Source organism: Bubalus bubalis, chromosome 23, assembly GCF_019923935.1.
Source record: "Bubalus bubalis isolate 160015118507 breed Murrah chromosome 23, NDDB_SH_1, whole genome shotgun sequence".
Lineage (NCBI taxonomy): Eukaryota > Metazoa > Chordata > Mammalia > Artiodactyla > Bovidae > Bubalus > Bubalus bubalis.
This window is the reverse complement of record NC_059179.1, coordinates 17885462-17901387: the sequence shown is the minus strand read 5'-3', so window position 1 is coordinate 17901387 and position 15926 is coordinate 17885462. Positions and strand designations below refer to the sequence as shown.

The 15926-nt window shown below is 44.6% G+C and overlaps 1 protein-coding gene across 4 annotated transcripts; it reads left to right on the top strand.

The window, feature by feature from the left end:
* The first annotated feature begins 714 nt into the window (after window positions 1–714).
* Window positions 715–15432, top strand: OPALIN (oligodendrocytic myelin paranodal and inner loop protein). 4 transcript variants are annotated; one of them, XM_006061184.4, is made up of 6 exons: window positions 715–1135; window positions 5227–5262; window positions 9356–9391; window positions 10470–10589; window positions 12217–12273; window positions 13610–15432. In XM_006061184.4, the coding sequence occupies exons 1-6, from the start codon at window positions 1133–1135 to the stop codon at window positions 13784–13786; spliced, it is 429 nt and encodes a 142-aa protein (XP_006061246.1). In that variant the 5' UTR covers window positions 715–1132; the 3' UTR covers window positions 13787–15432. The 4 variants fall into 4 exon arrangements, with proteins under 4 accessions (XP_006061246.1, XP_006061244.1, XP_044791336.1 ...); XM_006061182.4 differs by having other exon boundaries at window positions 5227–5289; XM_044935401.2 differs by lacking the exon at window positions 715–1135 and adding an exon at window positions 2734–2782.
* Window positions 15433–15926: the final 494 nt, after the last annotated feature.

The window sequence follows — 15926 nt, the reverse complement described above, 5'->3', positions numbered from 1 at the left end:
TCCCTCCCACCAGGTTCACTGGCCTCCCTCCTATCCCAGCACACTAAGCCTGCTTTAGAACCAGGCCTTTGAATTTCCTGTTCCCTCTGCCTGGAACCCTCTTCTTATTTTTCATGTGCATCTTAAATGTCATGTCTCAGAGACCACTGCCTCCCCATCACTCCAGGCCCTCTTCCCTTATACACCCCACTTGCTCCTCCATAATGATTTTCCCTGTCCTGTTCTGACTGGTGTCCATCTGCCTCACTGGAACATACATTCCCTTAGAGTTGGAGTCTCATTTGTCTTTATCACCAACCCCAGAATAGAGCCCAGAATAATGCTTGACACAGAGAAGTTAAAGATTTGTTGAATGAATGAATGAATGCACTCATTGTAATGACCAAATTATTGGTTTTAATTTTGTTGTTTTGTTGACATAAGATTCCAACCCCTTCATTGTTTTAAAGAAGTGAACTTCTAACAGAGAACTCATAGGAAATATAAGGCAGTCCATGTCAACGGCTCTGTGAGGCTCTGCATCAAAATGTGAGAAAAGAATGAGGGTGAGGCTCAACTCATGCTCATCACCTAAAGCAGGTACAGCCCTGCCTCCAACACAGAGCAGGCTCCAGCCACCATCTCCAGGCACCCCCTCCATTGATGCTGGTGATGTGTTGATTCCCTCATTGCTTGGACGGTGATCAATGCCACTGCGGGGCCACTGGGGGTGGAGTGGCCAGCCTCACTCAGCCTGTGTGTAACCCATTGTTTCTAAAGAGCTGCTGGCTGCAGGAGCCACCGAGGTCTCGGGCCAGCTCTGAGTTCTTTGCTGAGATGAAGATGTAACCAAGGAAGGAGCTTGAAAGTAAAAAGGACAGAAAATGAAAGCAGAGAGCATAGGTGACCCGGGCCATACACGGTGGCCACGGAGCAGAAGAGCATCTCCCCTGAGGGATGGGCCAACGACTCGGCTACTCCCCTGACCATAAATGGCTTGGCCAGAGCTCTGGTGGAGCCATCTCTTCTCTTGGCACCCTTGCTCTCCCAGTTAGATGTTCCTACAAATGCAAGACACAAGCCAATAACACAAGCAAAAAGTCGAGGTTGCCGAGGGCAGCGTTTGGAGAAGGCTCTTGGGAAGCTGTTGGAAATGGTGAGTGAGACTGAGCATCTTTCCTCTGCCTAGCCTTCATTTCTATAAACAACAATACCCAGGCTTTTAAAGCTCACATCTTCTAATTCAAATATAACTGTACCTTCAGTGAAAGGAAGTTAAGGAGCTTGGCTTTTAATTATTTTCCTATTAGTATGAAATTAGTTTCCGGTTAGTACGAAATACTAATCATTAAAATATGAAATTATTTTCCTACTGGTATGAAATACTAATCATTAAAAATTCTCATCTGATATTTGCTGATGCCTCTTATATTTTAATATTAAGGTTTTGTTTTTAAAACCCCACCTACAAGGGTGCAGAGTAAATGTTTCAGCTAAACTCATTTCCCAGCTGGAGCAATGAGTCCTTTATCCTTATTTGTTTAGTCTGCCTTTTGCTGTGTGATCCACAGCAGAGAGACTCATAAGTTGCATCAGAAACCATCCACCTTTCTTACTGACTTGTGGTACATGTTTGGTTGTGACTCAATCAAATGAAGTTTGCTGAGTTAGAAGGGGCTTCTGTGATTCTTTTATTAAAGAGATTAGTAAAAGGGGCTGTTTAGATTTGGAGTTAGGAAGATCTGTGAAATAAGATTTTTTTATTTAGACGATCCAGCCTCTTCTTATCCAGCCTCTCCCACTGACCAGCTGGGGACCTTGAGAAGCCTGTCTTGGCCTCTTAGTTCCCTCACCCATGATGTAGGGGTGAGAGTGTGCGCTCCTTGTGGGGATGCATACAGTGTGTGACACATGGGGTATCCTCAGTCACTGTGAGGAGTTAGCCTATCTCCCCTCATTCCCATCACAAACAGCAGACTCATAATGAGTGACACTCAACCACTGAGATCCTGATGTCCCTTTGGAAACGCTATGTAGATATCAACACAGTGCTTAGACTAGCAATGAGTGTCTTATACCAAATTCCTGTACTTTGAATATTATAAATTCATGCAGACAATTGCATCCAACAAGATTGTCCTAGTAACTTTCTGGTGGCTTGCTTCATGCTGGTCAGGCCATGAAGAATATGACACCATGGGATCCCCCACCTGGAGTAATTTGTAGTTTCGAAGGAGCTGCCACAGACATTAGTTCCTTTGACTTTATCCCTTGAGACAGGCAGGGCAAGTTAATAGTATCCCAGTTTTGAGGATGGAATAACTGTGCCTGGGAGAATAGATTTGTTATGAAGAAAAGGAGACCAGAGAGCCTGAGTCTCTTTCCCCAGGCCACACAGCTCCTAAGTGGCTAAGTGGGCTTGAATCCAGATCAGGGGACTCCAAGGTCAGAGCTGCCTCACCCCAATCAGCTTTCTCTCTAAAGGACACTGAGTCAGATTCTTCTCCACCCACGTTTACGTGATGTTGTTTTCTCCGTGAGAGTACTGTAGTGTGTTTCTACAAAATATAAATGTCTTTCTGAAGTTGGCCAAAGTCTTCGTCATCCAAATGTTGATAAACAGCATGTGCAGTGGCCCACTTGTTGCTGCTCCTCCCTTCTGTTGTCCCCCAAAGAAAGCTTTGTCCTGGGCCTGCTGACATCAGTAGCTGGTGTTTGCTGATGAGATAAGGCTCTGGGCAGCTGCATTTGATGCCGTGATCAGCCAGCATCCTCGGTGGGCTTGGTCGATGTTAGCATGAAGGTAGGTCCCTTGAGCAAAATGACCTGAGTAGCTCAGGTGTCTTTCTAATACTGTCTTGGAAGAGGAGGTGCAAAGTGCTGTGAGCCTGGGGGCTCCAATTATTCTGAAGAAACTCCAGGAGTCCTGAGGAAGCCTGTGACATGGGAGAAAGAGGCTGCTGGGACTTCCCTGGTAGTCCATTGGCTAAGACTCTGCACTCCCAAAGCAGGGGTCCTGGGTTCCATCCCTGGTCAGGAAACTAGATCCCACATACCGCAATCAAGAGTTTGAATGCCCCAACTAAAGATCCTGCATGCTATAACTAAGACCCAGATCAGCTAAATAAGTAAATAAATAATTTTTTTTTCTAAAAAACGAAAGAAATAGGCTGTCACCAAAAGACCCAAGTCCCAGTGACAGCCAGCTAATCATGTGAACTTGGGCAATCCATTCAAATTCTCACCTCAATTTTCTTTTCTATAAAGTAAGGGTTTCCTGTTGCTAAGAGACAGGGAAGTGAACAGTTGCCATTGAAGGGTGCTGGTCTGCTGGGGCCATCCTAATTGAAAGACAGTCTCTGGGGCAGGCGGCAGTGGGAACTATACCTTGTAGGTGCTTGAAACATTTTTAGTTCACAAAAGAGCTTCTCATTCATTGACCTCTCTGAATTCCAACCTACCTGAAAGCTAGTAGAATAGGTGTTTCATCAATTTTGCATATATTGGTACTATCGCCTCTAGACCAATCTTCCAGGTTGGATTTGAGTCACATGGACCAATCTCATTTGTCTGTTTTAAGAGATAAGCCCTAACTGTTCTCATTTATCCATGAGGGAATTTCTGAGAAGTCCCTGGGCCTCAGCTTCCTCTTCTGTAAAATGAAGGTCTGAGGTAGACCATCTTGGAGGCACTTCAGCTCTGAAATCTTAGGATTCTCTAATCCATCCCAATCTTCTCATTATTGGCTAACATTTCATTTTAAATCTTAGTACGCATATTGCTTCTAGAATGACAAAACCAGGTTTCAGAGGCTTCAGGAAGATCAGGAGCTGGAGTTTAAGCCAAGTCATCAGGGACTGGGGAGGCTGGGGCTGAATGAGAAACAGCCCGGCCAGGGAGCATGATTCAAGGGTGACTGGACACGGCGGGGGGCCAATCAGGTAGAAACAAGACCGCTCCAGCCCCTTGAGCCAGGGGCAGAAACTGTGACCAGCTGAGTTGGAGCAGAGTCCACCCATTTTTCACATCCAGGCAGGAAAGGCACTGGGTAAAGAGCAGCTGGAAGAAACTGACATGAAAGAACCCAAACTGGAAGGATGGAAGATGGGAACAGGGAGGAGGAAAGAGCCACCAGGGGCCCTGGGCAGGACCTGATCCTGGAAAGTGGACACGTGGGTAGGCTAACAAGTTGATGCCCCATTGAGTCCATGATTTTTTTAAAAATTTTTATTGGAGTATAGTTGCTTTACAATGTTGGTTAGTTTCTGGCAAAGTAAATCAATTATATATATATATATATATATATATCCCTTCTTTTGTTCTCTGTGCTATACAGCAGGTTCTTATTAATTACCTATTTGATACATGCGCTCAGTCACTGAGTCATGTCCAGCTCTTTGCAACCCCGTGGACTGTAGCCTGCCAGGCTCCTCGGTCCATGGAATTTTTTCAGGCAAAAGGACTGCAGTGGGTTGGCATTTCCTACTTCTGGGGATCTTCCCAATCCAGGGATTGAACCCATGTCTCTTGCGTTTCCTGCATTGGCAGGTGGATTCTTTACCACTAGCACCACCTGCAAAGGTCATTTTATACTTGGTAGTGTGTATAAAGCCCACGATCTTTAAATATTGACCCCATATTTGAGGGAGACATGAGGCTGGGTTCTACGTGAGGGGAGGTCACAGAGCCTTAGCCCCTTTCCTCTGTCATCCCAACCAGCTCAGCTCCAGCCTGAAACCCCTGCCTTGGACTCAGTAAAAAGGGAAACTTATTTTTCTCAAATTCTCCTCCAGTGAGGGAGTTGAAGTGGGAGCCCCTGGGGTCTTACTTCCCACCCCAAGAAGAAAGTGGCATCAGTCTACACAGTTTGCTTCCTGAGAGGAGCTCCAGGGAGACAAAGAAAAAAACAAAACACCTTTCAGCACTCTGCTGAATGTTTCTATTAATGTTTTTGCTGCCCTTTTGAGTCAGGACCTCTCAGGAAGTAGCTTAACTGGCTGGTCCCTTAAACTGGCCCTGGTGAGGGCCTGGGAGGGGAGGAAGGATAGGACTGCCTTGATGCTGAGTGGGGATCTCATGACCCCTGACTCACCTGCTTCCCTGCCTCTTTGGGGGCCAAGATTGGGAGGGGAGGCTGGAGCTGACTGAGCCTGTGGGGTCAGCACACTCTCCTCATTTGGTGGAGGGGTCAGACAATGGCCTGGCTGACCATTACTGGAACCTTTAAGGTTTCCTTCTCTCTTGCAGAGTTTTTCACTGAACTTCACACTGCCGGCCAACACGGTGAGTACAGCGGCCCCCGCTTACCAGGTAGGTGAGCAGAGATCAATGCAGAGTTGACGTTGGGCCTCCAGGACACCATCACACAAACCTCATGTAAAGCTGTAATGTTACACAGGTTTCAAAGTACTGCAAAGATCTGGGGGTGTTGAGAGACATGTTCTCAATGATAACAATTATAAATACACATTTTGAAAAGGAATATAGGAAGAAACCAAAAAACACTTAAATTGCCATCAGCAGAAAACATGGGGGTCACTCCTTCCAGTCCTCTTTGACCCTACATAAATTTTGACTTCTGTTGTCTTCATACCATGGTCTTCTCACCTGTAATTTTATATAACAAATGTTTTCCATCAGCCTTTATAAAAGTAACTAAGGATGGTCTCATGACATTTCTTCAAGCAAATTATTTAGCTAAATGACCAATCACAATTAAGAATTCCTTTGTGATAAGCAGAGGTATAAATAAATCCTTGTTGGCACTTAACCTGATTTCCTTAGACTGAAGTCTAGAAGGGAAATCATTGGGTCAGGATGAATGAACATCTTATGGCTCTGGATTATGACAGTTGCAAGTCCACATGGAGATTTTCAGTTGATGATGGCGGACAGTTTCAATCCAGAATTGACCCTCCGTCTTTTGTTCTCCTGTTGTTTAGAAGATAACACACCAGGATTGTTTTCTGACCAGAATTGCTACTCTGATGGAACTAGGCATTTTCCTGGCCCAGGTTTTTAGTGGTTTGGGCTATGCCAAGTTTTTCTAAGTCATATAGTTATTCAAAGAAAATAGACTGAGACTGCCAGGAAAGAGGACGCCTAAGCCAGTGCTCACGTTTACTGTAATATGAGGGCAGTGTCCTGGAGAGCAGTGGAAATGCAGACCCTAGTGACCCACTGCTACCTTTGCTGCCCACACTGGTGACCCTGACCCTGTCCCTGACTTCCCGGCACCTGCTCCACCCTCCTGGTGAGGACCCTGTCTTCTGAACCTCCCTGACTCACTCAGCTCCCTGCTTCAGCCTCTGCCTATTGTCTGCAGAGGCTGACAGTAGCCTATTGTCAATATTGTCAATAGCCTATTCCCCTCTCCTTGTCCTTCCCTGTCCGAATCTTTCAATATGTGACTGGTGGCACTTCCTACCTGGCTACTCGAAGCCAGCCGGTCTGTAGAGATCCCAGGTTCTGTCTTATCCTGGCTTGGCTCAGCCTAGGAAGGTAACCCAGAGAAGCAAGGAGTCATTGCTTAGGGCCGTGAGGGTGAGGGGGTTAGCTGCTGCTGCTGCTGCCGCCAAGTCGCTGTAGTCGTGTGCGACCCCATAGACGGCAGCCCACCAGGCTCCCCCAGTCCCTGGGATTCTCCAGGCAAGAACACTGGAGTGGGTTGCCATTTCCTTCTCCAATGCAGGAGAGTGAAAAGTGAAAGTGAAGTCGCTCAGTTGTGTCCGACTCTTAGCGACCCCATGGACTGCAGCCTACCAGGCTCCTCCGTCCATGGCATTTTCTAGGCAAAAGTACTGGAGTGGGGTGCCATTGAGGGGGTTAGAGGGAGGCACTAATGCTGCAAGTCATCACCTTTTGGAGCATCTTCTTGGTTAACAGCCTATTTCTCTGAGAACTGTCCCTCCTCCCTTTGAATCTATGTAGGACAACAGCCACCCCAGTCTGCCTGGGACTGTCTGGTTTTAGCACTGAATGTGTTGCAACCTAGGCAACTTTTCTGAACAACCAGGACATCTGGCCACCCTATCTGTGATTATATTTCTGCCACATAATCCTTCCTTTTGGTGTAGCTAGATGCCCTGGAAAGTGGGGGGAGGTGGATGCCAGGTGCGTCAGAGCCTCTCTGCAGGGAGTGGGGAACAGGACCACATATGCAAGCCAGCCCCTGCTGGGCCACACTGAACTGTCTAGTATGAAAATTAGGGATGGGGTACTGCATTTGTCATGGAAGGCAGAGCCTGGACCCTGAAGTCAGACCACTTGGCATCTACCACTGAGGGCTGTGTGACCTCACACAAGTTACTTCACTTCTTTGTGCCTCACTCTTCTTGTAAAATGGGGATCATTTTAGTCCTGCTTCACTGGCTGTTGTGAAGAATAAATGAGCTGATAGAGGGAAAGTATTTGAACAGCCTGGCACATAATAAGTGTTTCATATGCATTAGCTGGTACAGTTAGCAGGTGTTCATGAGGGTGGAAAAATCCATCCAGGGAGAGAAAGAAGGAAGCAAACAGGCAGAGAAGAGCACAAGTCAAAGGCCATGCTGTCTAGGAGTGACAGAGTGATCCCAGGAGGAAGGGATCTTTGGTCATGACAGAGTCTCAGGCCCCAGCTCCAGTGCCTGGAGAAGCCAGATTCCCACCACCTGTGGGATCCACAAGGAATCCCTGAATCTTTAGAGTTAACTCATTCTGGGAGGGGGGCAAAGCCAGCTCAGATGAATTTCTGTAACCTGAAGGCAGAACATCTTACCTGAAACATCTAACTCTCCCTATCACCCTGAGAAACAGAACACTTTAGGCGAACACAGCATTAAGGTCATATTGTGGGGTGGTGGTGAGATTGTGTTTCAGTAAAACTAAAACCATTTAAGTACCAGGTGTCAATACCAAGTTAAGCAAATATTTCTTTGATCGGAGCTCTCTGGGAAAGAGGTCTAGGCTTGGAATGCAAACATCCAAGTTCAGGTTAAATTTATCTGTGAAACCTGGGAGAAGACCCATAACTTCTCTGAGATCCAGATCACTTTTTTTTTTTCTTTTTTTGTAAAATAGAGAAAACTATCAAAAATACAAAGCCACTGGAATTCCAGTGTACTCACTGAAGTTGATTGAAAGTGAAAGTGAAGTCCCTCTGTTGTGTCCTACTCTTTGTGACCCCTGGGACTGTAGCCCGCCAGGCTCCTCTGTCTATTGGATTTTCCAGGCAAGAATACTAGAGTAGTTTGCCATTTCCTTCTCCAGGAGATCTTCCCAACCCACCAGGGAAGCCCATGGTTGATGAGAATATTCAATAAATAACAGGTCTGGCCAGAGCTTTGCCAAGTTTAAAGGAATGATCAAAGCTTCTACTCCTGGTGCACATTTGATCCTCCAAACAACCCTAGAGGTAGGTGCTCACAGCCCTATTTTATGGATGAAGAAATGAAGCCCATGAGCTTGTGAGTGGAGAAATCAACACCCCATTCCAGAAGGAGACTTAACCCCACACTCCACCACCTAGCATAGCTTACATGAGTTAGTTGCTAACGTGGAACTTTGTGCCCTGAGATTTATCCATCCAGGTAAGACTCTCACCTGAAATATCTCATAAATGGGTAAAATTCAGTGCCCCTCTTTGAGTGGAGCTGTGAACTAGAAACATGTATTCATTCAACATGGAATTATGCCTGGAATATGGATAATTCACAGCTTCAGAGACCTGCCCAAGCCATCTGCTTCACTGTGGTAAGGGAACAAGTAAGGCCTTCTTAGAAACAAGTAGTCTTCCCTTGTGGCTCAGATGGTAAAGAATCTGCCTGCAATGCAGGAGACCTGGGTTCAATTCCTGGGTTGGGAAGATACTCTGGAGGAGGAAGTGGCAACCCACTCCACGATTCTTGCCTGGACAGAGGAGCCTAGTGAGCTACAGTCCATGGGGTCACAAAGAGTTGGACACGATGGAGCAACTCACACGTCCTTCTTCCAAGGTCTTCTTAAAGAGCCTGGCTCCACCGGTATTTATATTTTTTCCTTTCTAGCAATGGGGACAAGTAGGCCCAAAGTGTGCTGGGAAGGGTGTGGGAACTTGGGACAGGATAAAGCCTTTTTGAGTTGTAAAATGTATTATGGCAAATCCACAGGGTGAATAACGAAGCTCTCACCTGAATTTCTGATTTCTCGTGCCTTGTAACTGATCTTATTCCTTCTTACCTGGGAAGGATTGAGGAAGGTTCTATTCCACAGTTGTTGTCATCTGTTGTTTTTAATAAAAAGTTTAGCAAAGGGATATACTTTAGGCATTTACATCTTAACCTTGGGCAGCCTATCTTATATGATGTGCGTGCTATAGATTTTGTTATCCTAAGATGTGTGTTCTTTTTCTACGCAGACTTCCTCTCCAGTTGTGACTGATGGAAAAGGAACCGTAAGTATGCCACTTAAATTATGGAGCCTTGGTTCAGTCGCTTAGAATCGGGATAATGCTGTACCCATCTCGTGCATTCATTTTGAAGATTAGATGACGTTTGCTATGTGACCTGTCACCAAACATGTAATCTGCTCAACTGTGTTTCTTACAACCAACTCAGTTCAGAAGGGAAGGAGAATGTGAACAATCACAGATGATTCCACAAAGTCTGGAACAAAAGAAGCTAGACGTGAGAGAGTACATACTTTCTACATTCATCAAGATAACATTGAAAAATAGACAAAGCTAAACCACAGTGATAGATTCCAGGACACACATGCAGTGGCTGGATAGGAGCCCAGGGGGGCTTCTCGGGGGTTGGCAACGTTCTGTTTCCTCATCCAGGGGCAGGTTACCTGGGTGGGTTCATCACATGATGTCATCAAGCCACATATTTGTAATTTATATACTTTTCTGTGTTTTGTCATTCTTTAACAAAATCACCGCCTCAAAAGTGATGAAGACTCCAGTGTTATATGATAGTTGCACATTTACAGGGCTTCTCAATACTCTCTGCAAGTAATTACAAATATGAAAACTTATGGGGCTCCGAGCATGGCTACTTCCACTCGGATCAAAGCAAATGTGAATTTGGAAATTAATCGGTTCATGCATTTATTGTACATAAATTTTAAAAATTCATATCAAAATGGTGTGGTATACAGTAAAACTTTTTGGTATATATTTTACTTTTTGCTGAACTAACATAAGAATGCTAATTGTTGCTTTGAACTGTTTTTCAGCTTTTCCTGTATTGATACAACACACATTTCTGTTTCTAGGAATGGCCTGTTCATATGTTTGTCCAATTTTCTACTGAATTATTGTCCTTTTCCAATCAATTTAAACAACGTGCATTAAGTTTGATGAAAATCAGCCATTTGTCATGTACATTGGAAAGAATTTTTCACTGTATTTCATTCCCCCTTTGATTTTGTGTAGGACACTGAGGATCCATGCAGAGTTCAATTTTAATTTTAATCTTTTGAACTCTTCCCTTTTTTTCCGGGAGAACCTGACTGTTTTCTCTGTGCAGGACTGTGGGCCTTCTCTTGGGTTAGCAGCAGGCATCCCGTCCCTGGTGGCCACGGCCCTGCTGGTAGCCTTACTGTTTACTCTGATTCACCGAAGAAGAAGCAGCAGTGAGTCCACTGAGGTGACTGGCAGTTTCTTTGGGTCGCGGCATGTTGGCGGGAATCAGTATTCAATGAACTGGCTTTGGGCTAGGGGTGTCAGGACTTGTGTCTGTTTTCTGAGGACAAAAGGGTGGGTGTTTCTGTGCTGCATTTTCTGTCAGACTCATGACCCTACCCTCCCGGCAGAGCTGATGTATCATCCGATCCTCAGGTCACCTGAGGACAGTACTGGGGTGGCACAAGTAGGAGCAGAGAGGGATGCTTGTTGCCATGGCAAACACGTCTGTGTAGTGAGTGTGTTTTCTAACCTTGAGAAGCAAGGACACAAGCTTCTCAAAGAAAATGCAGATGAACTTACGAAAGGAGACAGTTGCTGAGCTGTCCATCACAAGGATATGTCCAAGAGCATGTGACTCTATTTATCTTTGTACTTTTTCTACATCCTAACACACATCGGTCACACACATCTGACCCCACCCGTTACAAATACCAGAGTTCTCTGGAGACCAGGCTCAGAATTCAAGGGCCACCCTGACCCATATCCAACCAGAGGCCATGGTTGTGATACAGTGGTATTGTGTGGTCTCTGTGTTCTAATTCCATCCTTATTTATGAGCATTTCTGATTGTTCTTACACTGGTGTTGCTGCTGCTGCTGAGTCACTTCAGTCGTGTCCGACTCTGTGCGACCCCAGAGACGGCAGCCCACCAGGCTCCCCGTCCCTGGGATTCTCCAGGCAAGAACACTGGAATGGGTTGCCATTTCCTTCCCCAATGCATGAAAGTGAGAAGTGAAAGTGAAGTTGCTCAGTCGTGTCCGACTCTAGCGACCCCATGGACCGCAGCCCACCAGGCTCCTCCATCCATGGGATTTCCAGGCAAGAGTACTGGAGTGGGGTGCCATTGGGAGTAAAAAACCTAGGTCCTATCCCTGAGTCTGCCACTTTACAATTTATATGTGAACCTGGGCAAGTGATAGAACATTTTCTGTTTCTTGGTTATTTCAACTCCAAAATAACTCCAATTAAATCACAATCTCTGGATGATAGAGCTGTGGCACTGGTATCAAAAAACCTTCAACAAACAGATACTAAAGTAGCTGCTACTGCTGCTAAGTCGCTTCAGTCGTGTCCGACTCTGTGTGACCCCACAGATGGCAGCCCACCAGGCTGCCCCATCCCTGGGATTCTCCAGGCAAGAACACTGAAGTGGGTTGCCATTTCCTTCTCCAATGCATGTAAGTGAAAAGTGAAAGTGAAGTTGCGTCTGACTCGTAGCGACCCCATGAACTGCAGCCTACCAGGCTCCTCCATCCATGGGATTTTCCAGGCAAGAGTACTGGAGACTAAAGTAGAGGGGATAGTATAAGGAATCTAGTTATCCACAGCGGCCAATCTCGTTTCATTTCTACTCCCACCCACTTCTCCACAGTGTCAACCTATATTATTTCTCAAGTAACTCACAGTGGTATCTCTTGTTTGTGGTTTTTTAGGGGCCAGTTATTATCCTTTTCTTTATTTTGTTTTTAAAGTACTCTACTGATCCTAATGTGTGGCTAGGTTTAAGAACCACTGATTTTAATCATGGTCATGGGCAAATGTTGTAACCTTTCATTTCTTCTTTTTTATTTTATTCTTAACCAACTTAGGAAAGTGAGAGGCCTTGTGAAATTACAGAAATCTATGACAGTCCCCGGATAGCTGAGGTAAGGACTCTTGGTTATAGTCACTATACATCATTCACACGACAAACAAGCTAAGGGTCTTCAGGCCTGTTGTGTACAGCAGCACAGTGTGAGCACAGAGGAGGTTCTCATTATACATTTATTGGCTGGACAGGAATTTAAGGTTGAATTCATATTAAAAAACTAATTTACTATTATTTGTTCCACTGACAAAAGAGAAAACCGTGTGATCATTTCCAGAGGAGACAACAGTTCAAAAACATTAAACAGCCATTTGTGATATGAATTCCGAGCAAACTAAACACTTTAAAGGAATTTTTTTAACTTGAAACAAGACATCCTTTTTAAAAAAAATCACAGCAAATATCATACCTAAAGGTGAAATGTTAATGATTCTCTTTCAGGTCAGAAATGAAACAAGGATGCTCATTGTTACCGTTTCTACTGAGATATACACTTAGGTCCTAGCCAGGGCAGCATGTTGAGAAAACAAAGTAGAAATTAACTCAATGAAGGGGAGTTCTTTCACAATGTATACGTATGTCAAATAATCACACTGTACTCTTTAAATATCCTTCGTTTGTCAATTATACCTCAACAAAGAGGAAAAGAAAAAAGAAGCAGAAAGCATAAAACTGTAAAAGAAGAAAGGTGTCATTATTTGCAGATAATATGATTATCTACATAAAAAGCCAAATTATCTACAGATATATCGCTAGAATTAGCAAGATATTTTAACAAGTTTACTGGAGGTAAAAGTCAATATTAAAGAGTAATTTTTGTTTCTAAAAATCAGTAACAATTAATTTTAAAAAGTAATTTTTTAAAAATACAATTTTATAGTGGTAATAAAAATATATAGAATGATGAGGAATCAATCTAACAAAAACATGTAATCCTTTCATGGAGAATGATAAAATTTCAATAAAAGATATTTAAATAAAACCTAAATAATGGGAGTTTATATACAATTGAAGAACTCGATAGTATATAGATATCAAACAACTTCAAATTGATCTGTATAATAAATGTAATTACAGTATAAATTTCAACAGGTATTTTTCACAGAACTCAATAGAGTGCTTCTAAAATTCATATAGAAAAAATGACAGGAAAAAATTTAAGTACCAACAACAGATAGAGCAAATAGCAAATAAACAGGAAGATAATAGGTTAAAACCCATCTAGTGATCACATGGATGATGTTCAATGTCTTGAAAACTATGTTTCAAATGTTTTGTCTGATGGTTGGTTGTTTCAGGTGGGAGGGTAAACCTGGTTGCTGTTACTCCAACTTGGCCAGAAGCAAAAGTCTTTGATGTATTTTTTTTTTTTTAAACCTGTTTGTTTTCTCAAGAATCCTAGGAGGTTACCTACCCAGGAGAAGAGTATGATGGGAGGAGAAGAAGCCCACATATATGTGAAGACAGTATCAGGAAGTGAGGAGTCCATGCGTGACACTTACCGCCCTCCTGCTGAAGTGGAGAGAAGGAGGGGCCTGTGGTGGCTTATTCCAAGACTGAGCCTGGAGTGATGCAGCGAGCCAAGGAGCAGAGCTGGAGCTGGAAGCGAGCTAAACACACAGGGATAGATCGTGCCTGGAGCGAGGAGAGAAGCCAAGCTGCTTCTTAACCACTCCAAACTTCATTTGCAGATCTGGAAAACTTTGGGATTGATTTTACTCTTTAAGGGACTGATCTGATACAGTGCATTCTGACCCTCAGACCTTGTGGTTTAATAATCAGTGAAGTCGCTATGCATTCAAAAGGAGCCCTTGAACCCTGCTCCTGACCCCCAGTGGGGATTTGCTTTTCTTTATGATTTGGGGAAAAGAGTTTGATTTCTCAGTGGCTCACCTTTTCATCTTTTTTCACATCCATTTTCTCAAAAATGCCATTAGACCTGGCTTCCATGGACAGGTTGGCCAAGGCTAACATGGTGCAGGTTGGGATAAATAATATAAATAATATAATATAATATAAATAATATAAATGATACTCAAAGGGGACGTGTGAGAAGGAGCAGTTCTTTATCTCTGAACACCTCAGGGTAGAAATCAGGGGGAGCCACACATTCCCTGACCACAGGGGAAGCCTGTGGCTGGGTCATTCATCACTCTCTCTTGTGATCAGAGGGTATTCAAGTGTGTGTGGGAGGGGGGCAGTGAGCACACGTGTGTGCTGAGGGTAAAGAGGGTGGAAGGAAGGCAGAGATTACTTCAAAAGATTATTAGAAATAGGGGCTGTACCTATTTTGTGGGAATAGAGAGAAAGGTCCAAGTCCTTGGACCATCAATGGGGAAAAACTCATGAGCAGGAAGAGAGGTCAAGAGTACTCTGGGTGGGTGAACACAGGAGCAAAGGGATGATCCAGGTACCAGCCTGACTGTCATCTGAGGGGAGCCCATGAACAACAGCAGCTGGATCAGGTGAGGTGTTTACCATCGCTCCTGGGAGGAGGCTTCTGGGAGTCCTGGTTCCCTAGCGCAGGTCCATTGTTCCCCTTATGGGAGAACCTGGGTCCAGGAGATATCGGGTCTGCCCACCAGCTGCACGGACGGGCCCCCTTGAAGAGCTGTGGAGATACTCCTTTCTCACACAGGGCCCCTAAATGCTCAAACATGGCTCCTCTGATTCAAACAACCCAGGACAGGTTCTGCACACCCCATCACTGCCATGCCAACACATGCTCTTCAAAGTTCCTTGTGAAATTCATTTTGTGCTAAGTCCCTTGAGTCGAGACCTGTTAACAAGCAGATCTGGCCGTGTTTAAGCAGACCTGCCCAGTGATCCAGGTGCTCCTACTTCTCTTACCTGTTGAGAAGGACCTTGAATTTGCTGAGAACATGATTGTGGCCCTGGCCTTGACACTCATAGGTGTGCGCTCTGGGGCAGATCATGGACCTTAGCTCTGTAGGTACAAAATGGAGACTGTCATTTTCTTCCTTCTACCCTTAGGAGTGTTGTGAGGGTGTAACGGAAACATGACTTATAGTCTATAAAGTAAGCTGTGACTTATATTTTGGACCACTTATTTTATGTAATTCTGCTTACAATCCATTGCTTATTACCTTATTTTAAATGGTTTCTACTAAACTATCAAGGTTCAATATTTCTGTCACCTTTTTTCTGCTGTGATGCACAAGAGCTTATTTTGGAATAAAGTGAAAAGCAAAAATGAGCATTCTTGTGGCCCTCTGCAGTCCATGGGGTTGCTAAGAGTCGGACACGACTGAGCAACTTCACTTTCACTTTTCACTTTCATGCATTGGAGAAGGAAATGGCAACCCACTCCAGTGTTCTTGCCTGGAGAATCCCAGGGACGGGGGAGCCTGGTGGGCTGCCGTCTATGGGGTCGCACAGAGTTGGACACGACTGAAGCGACTTAGCAGCAGCAGCAGCAGTGGCCCTCCAACATGTCTGTGGTTTTTCTTTGCCTATATTAAAGCATATGACATTGGCCCTAGAGTTGGAATCAAGGTCATCTCCAGGATATAGCTGGTGCTAGCACTTTGTCGGCTCGGCTAATGATGGAGATGTTCAAGTTGTTCACAGAGGGCAGCCCAGGTTGTGAGCAAAATGCTGAGACTGGAAGTCAGAAGCTCTGGCTCCCCAACCTAGGGCCTGTACTAGCATTGGGATGGCCTTGGCCAGTCACGTTCTAGAAAATGCAAA

Excerpts from the sequence above, each read along its gene's own strand:
- OPALIN (XM_044935400.2), top strand. Across the intron at positions 10,590-12,216 it reads GCAGCAGTGAGTCCACTGAG|GAAAGTGAGAGGCCTTGTGA; the intron begins GTGACTGGCAGT and ends TAACCAACTTAG. Across the intron at positions 12,274-13,609 it reads ACAGTCCCCGGATAGCTGAG|AATCCTAGGAGGTTACCTAC; the intron begins GTAAGGACTCTT and ends TGTTTTCTCAAG.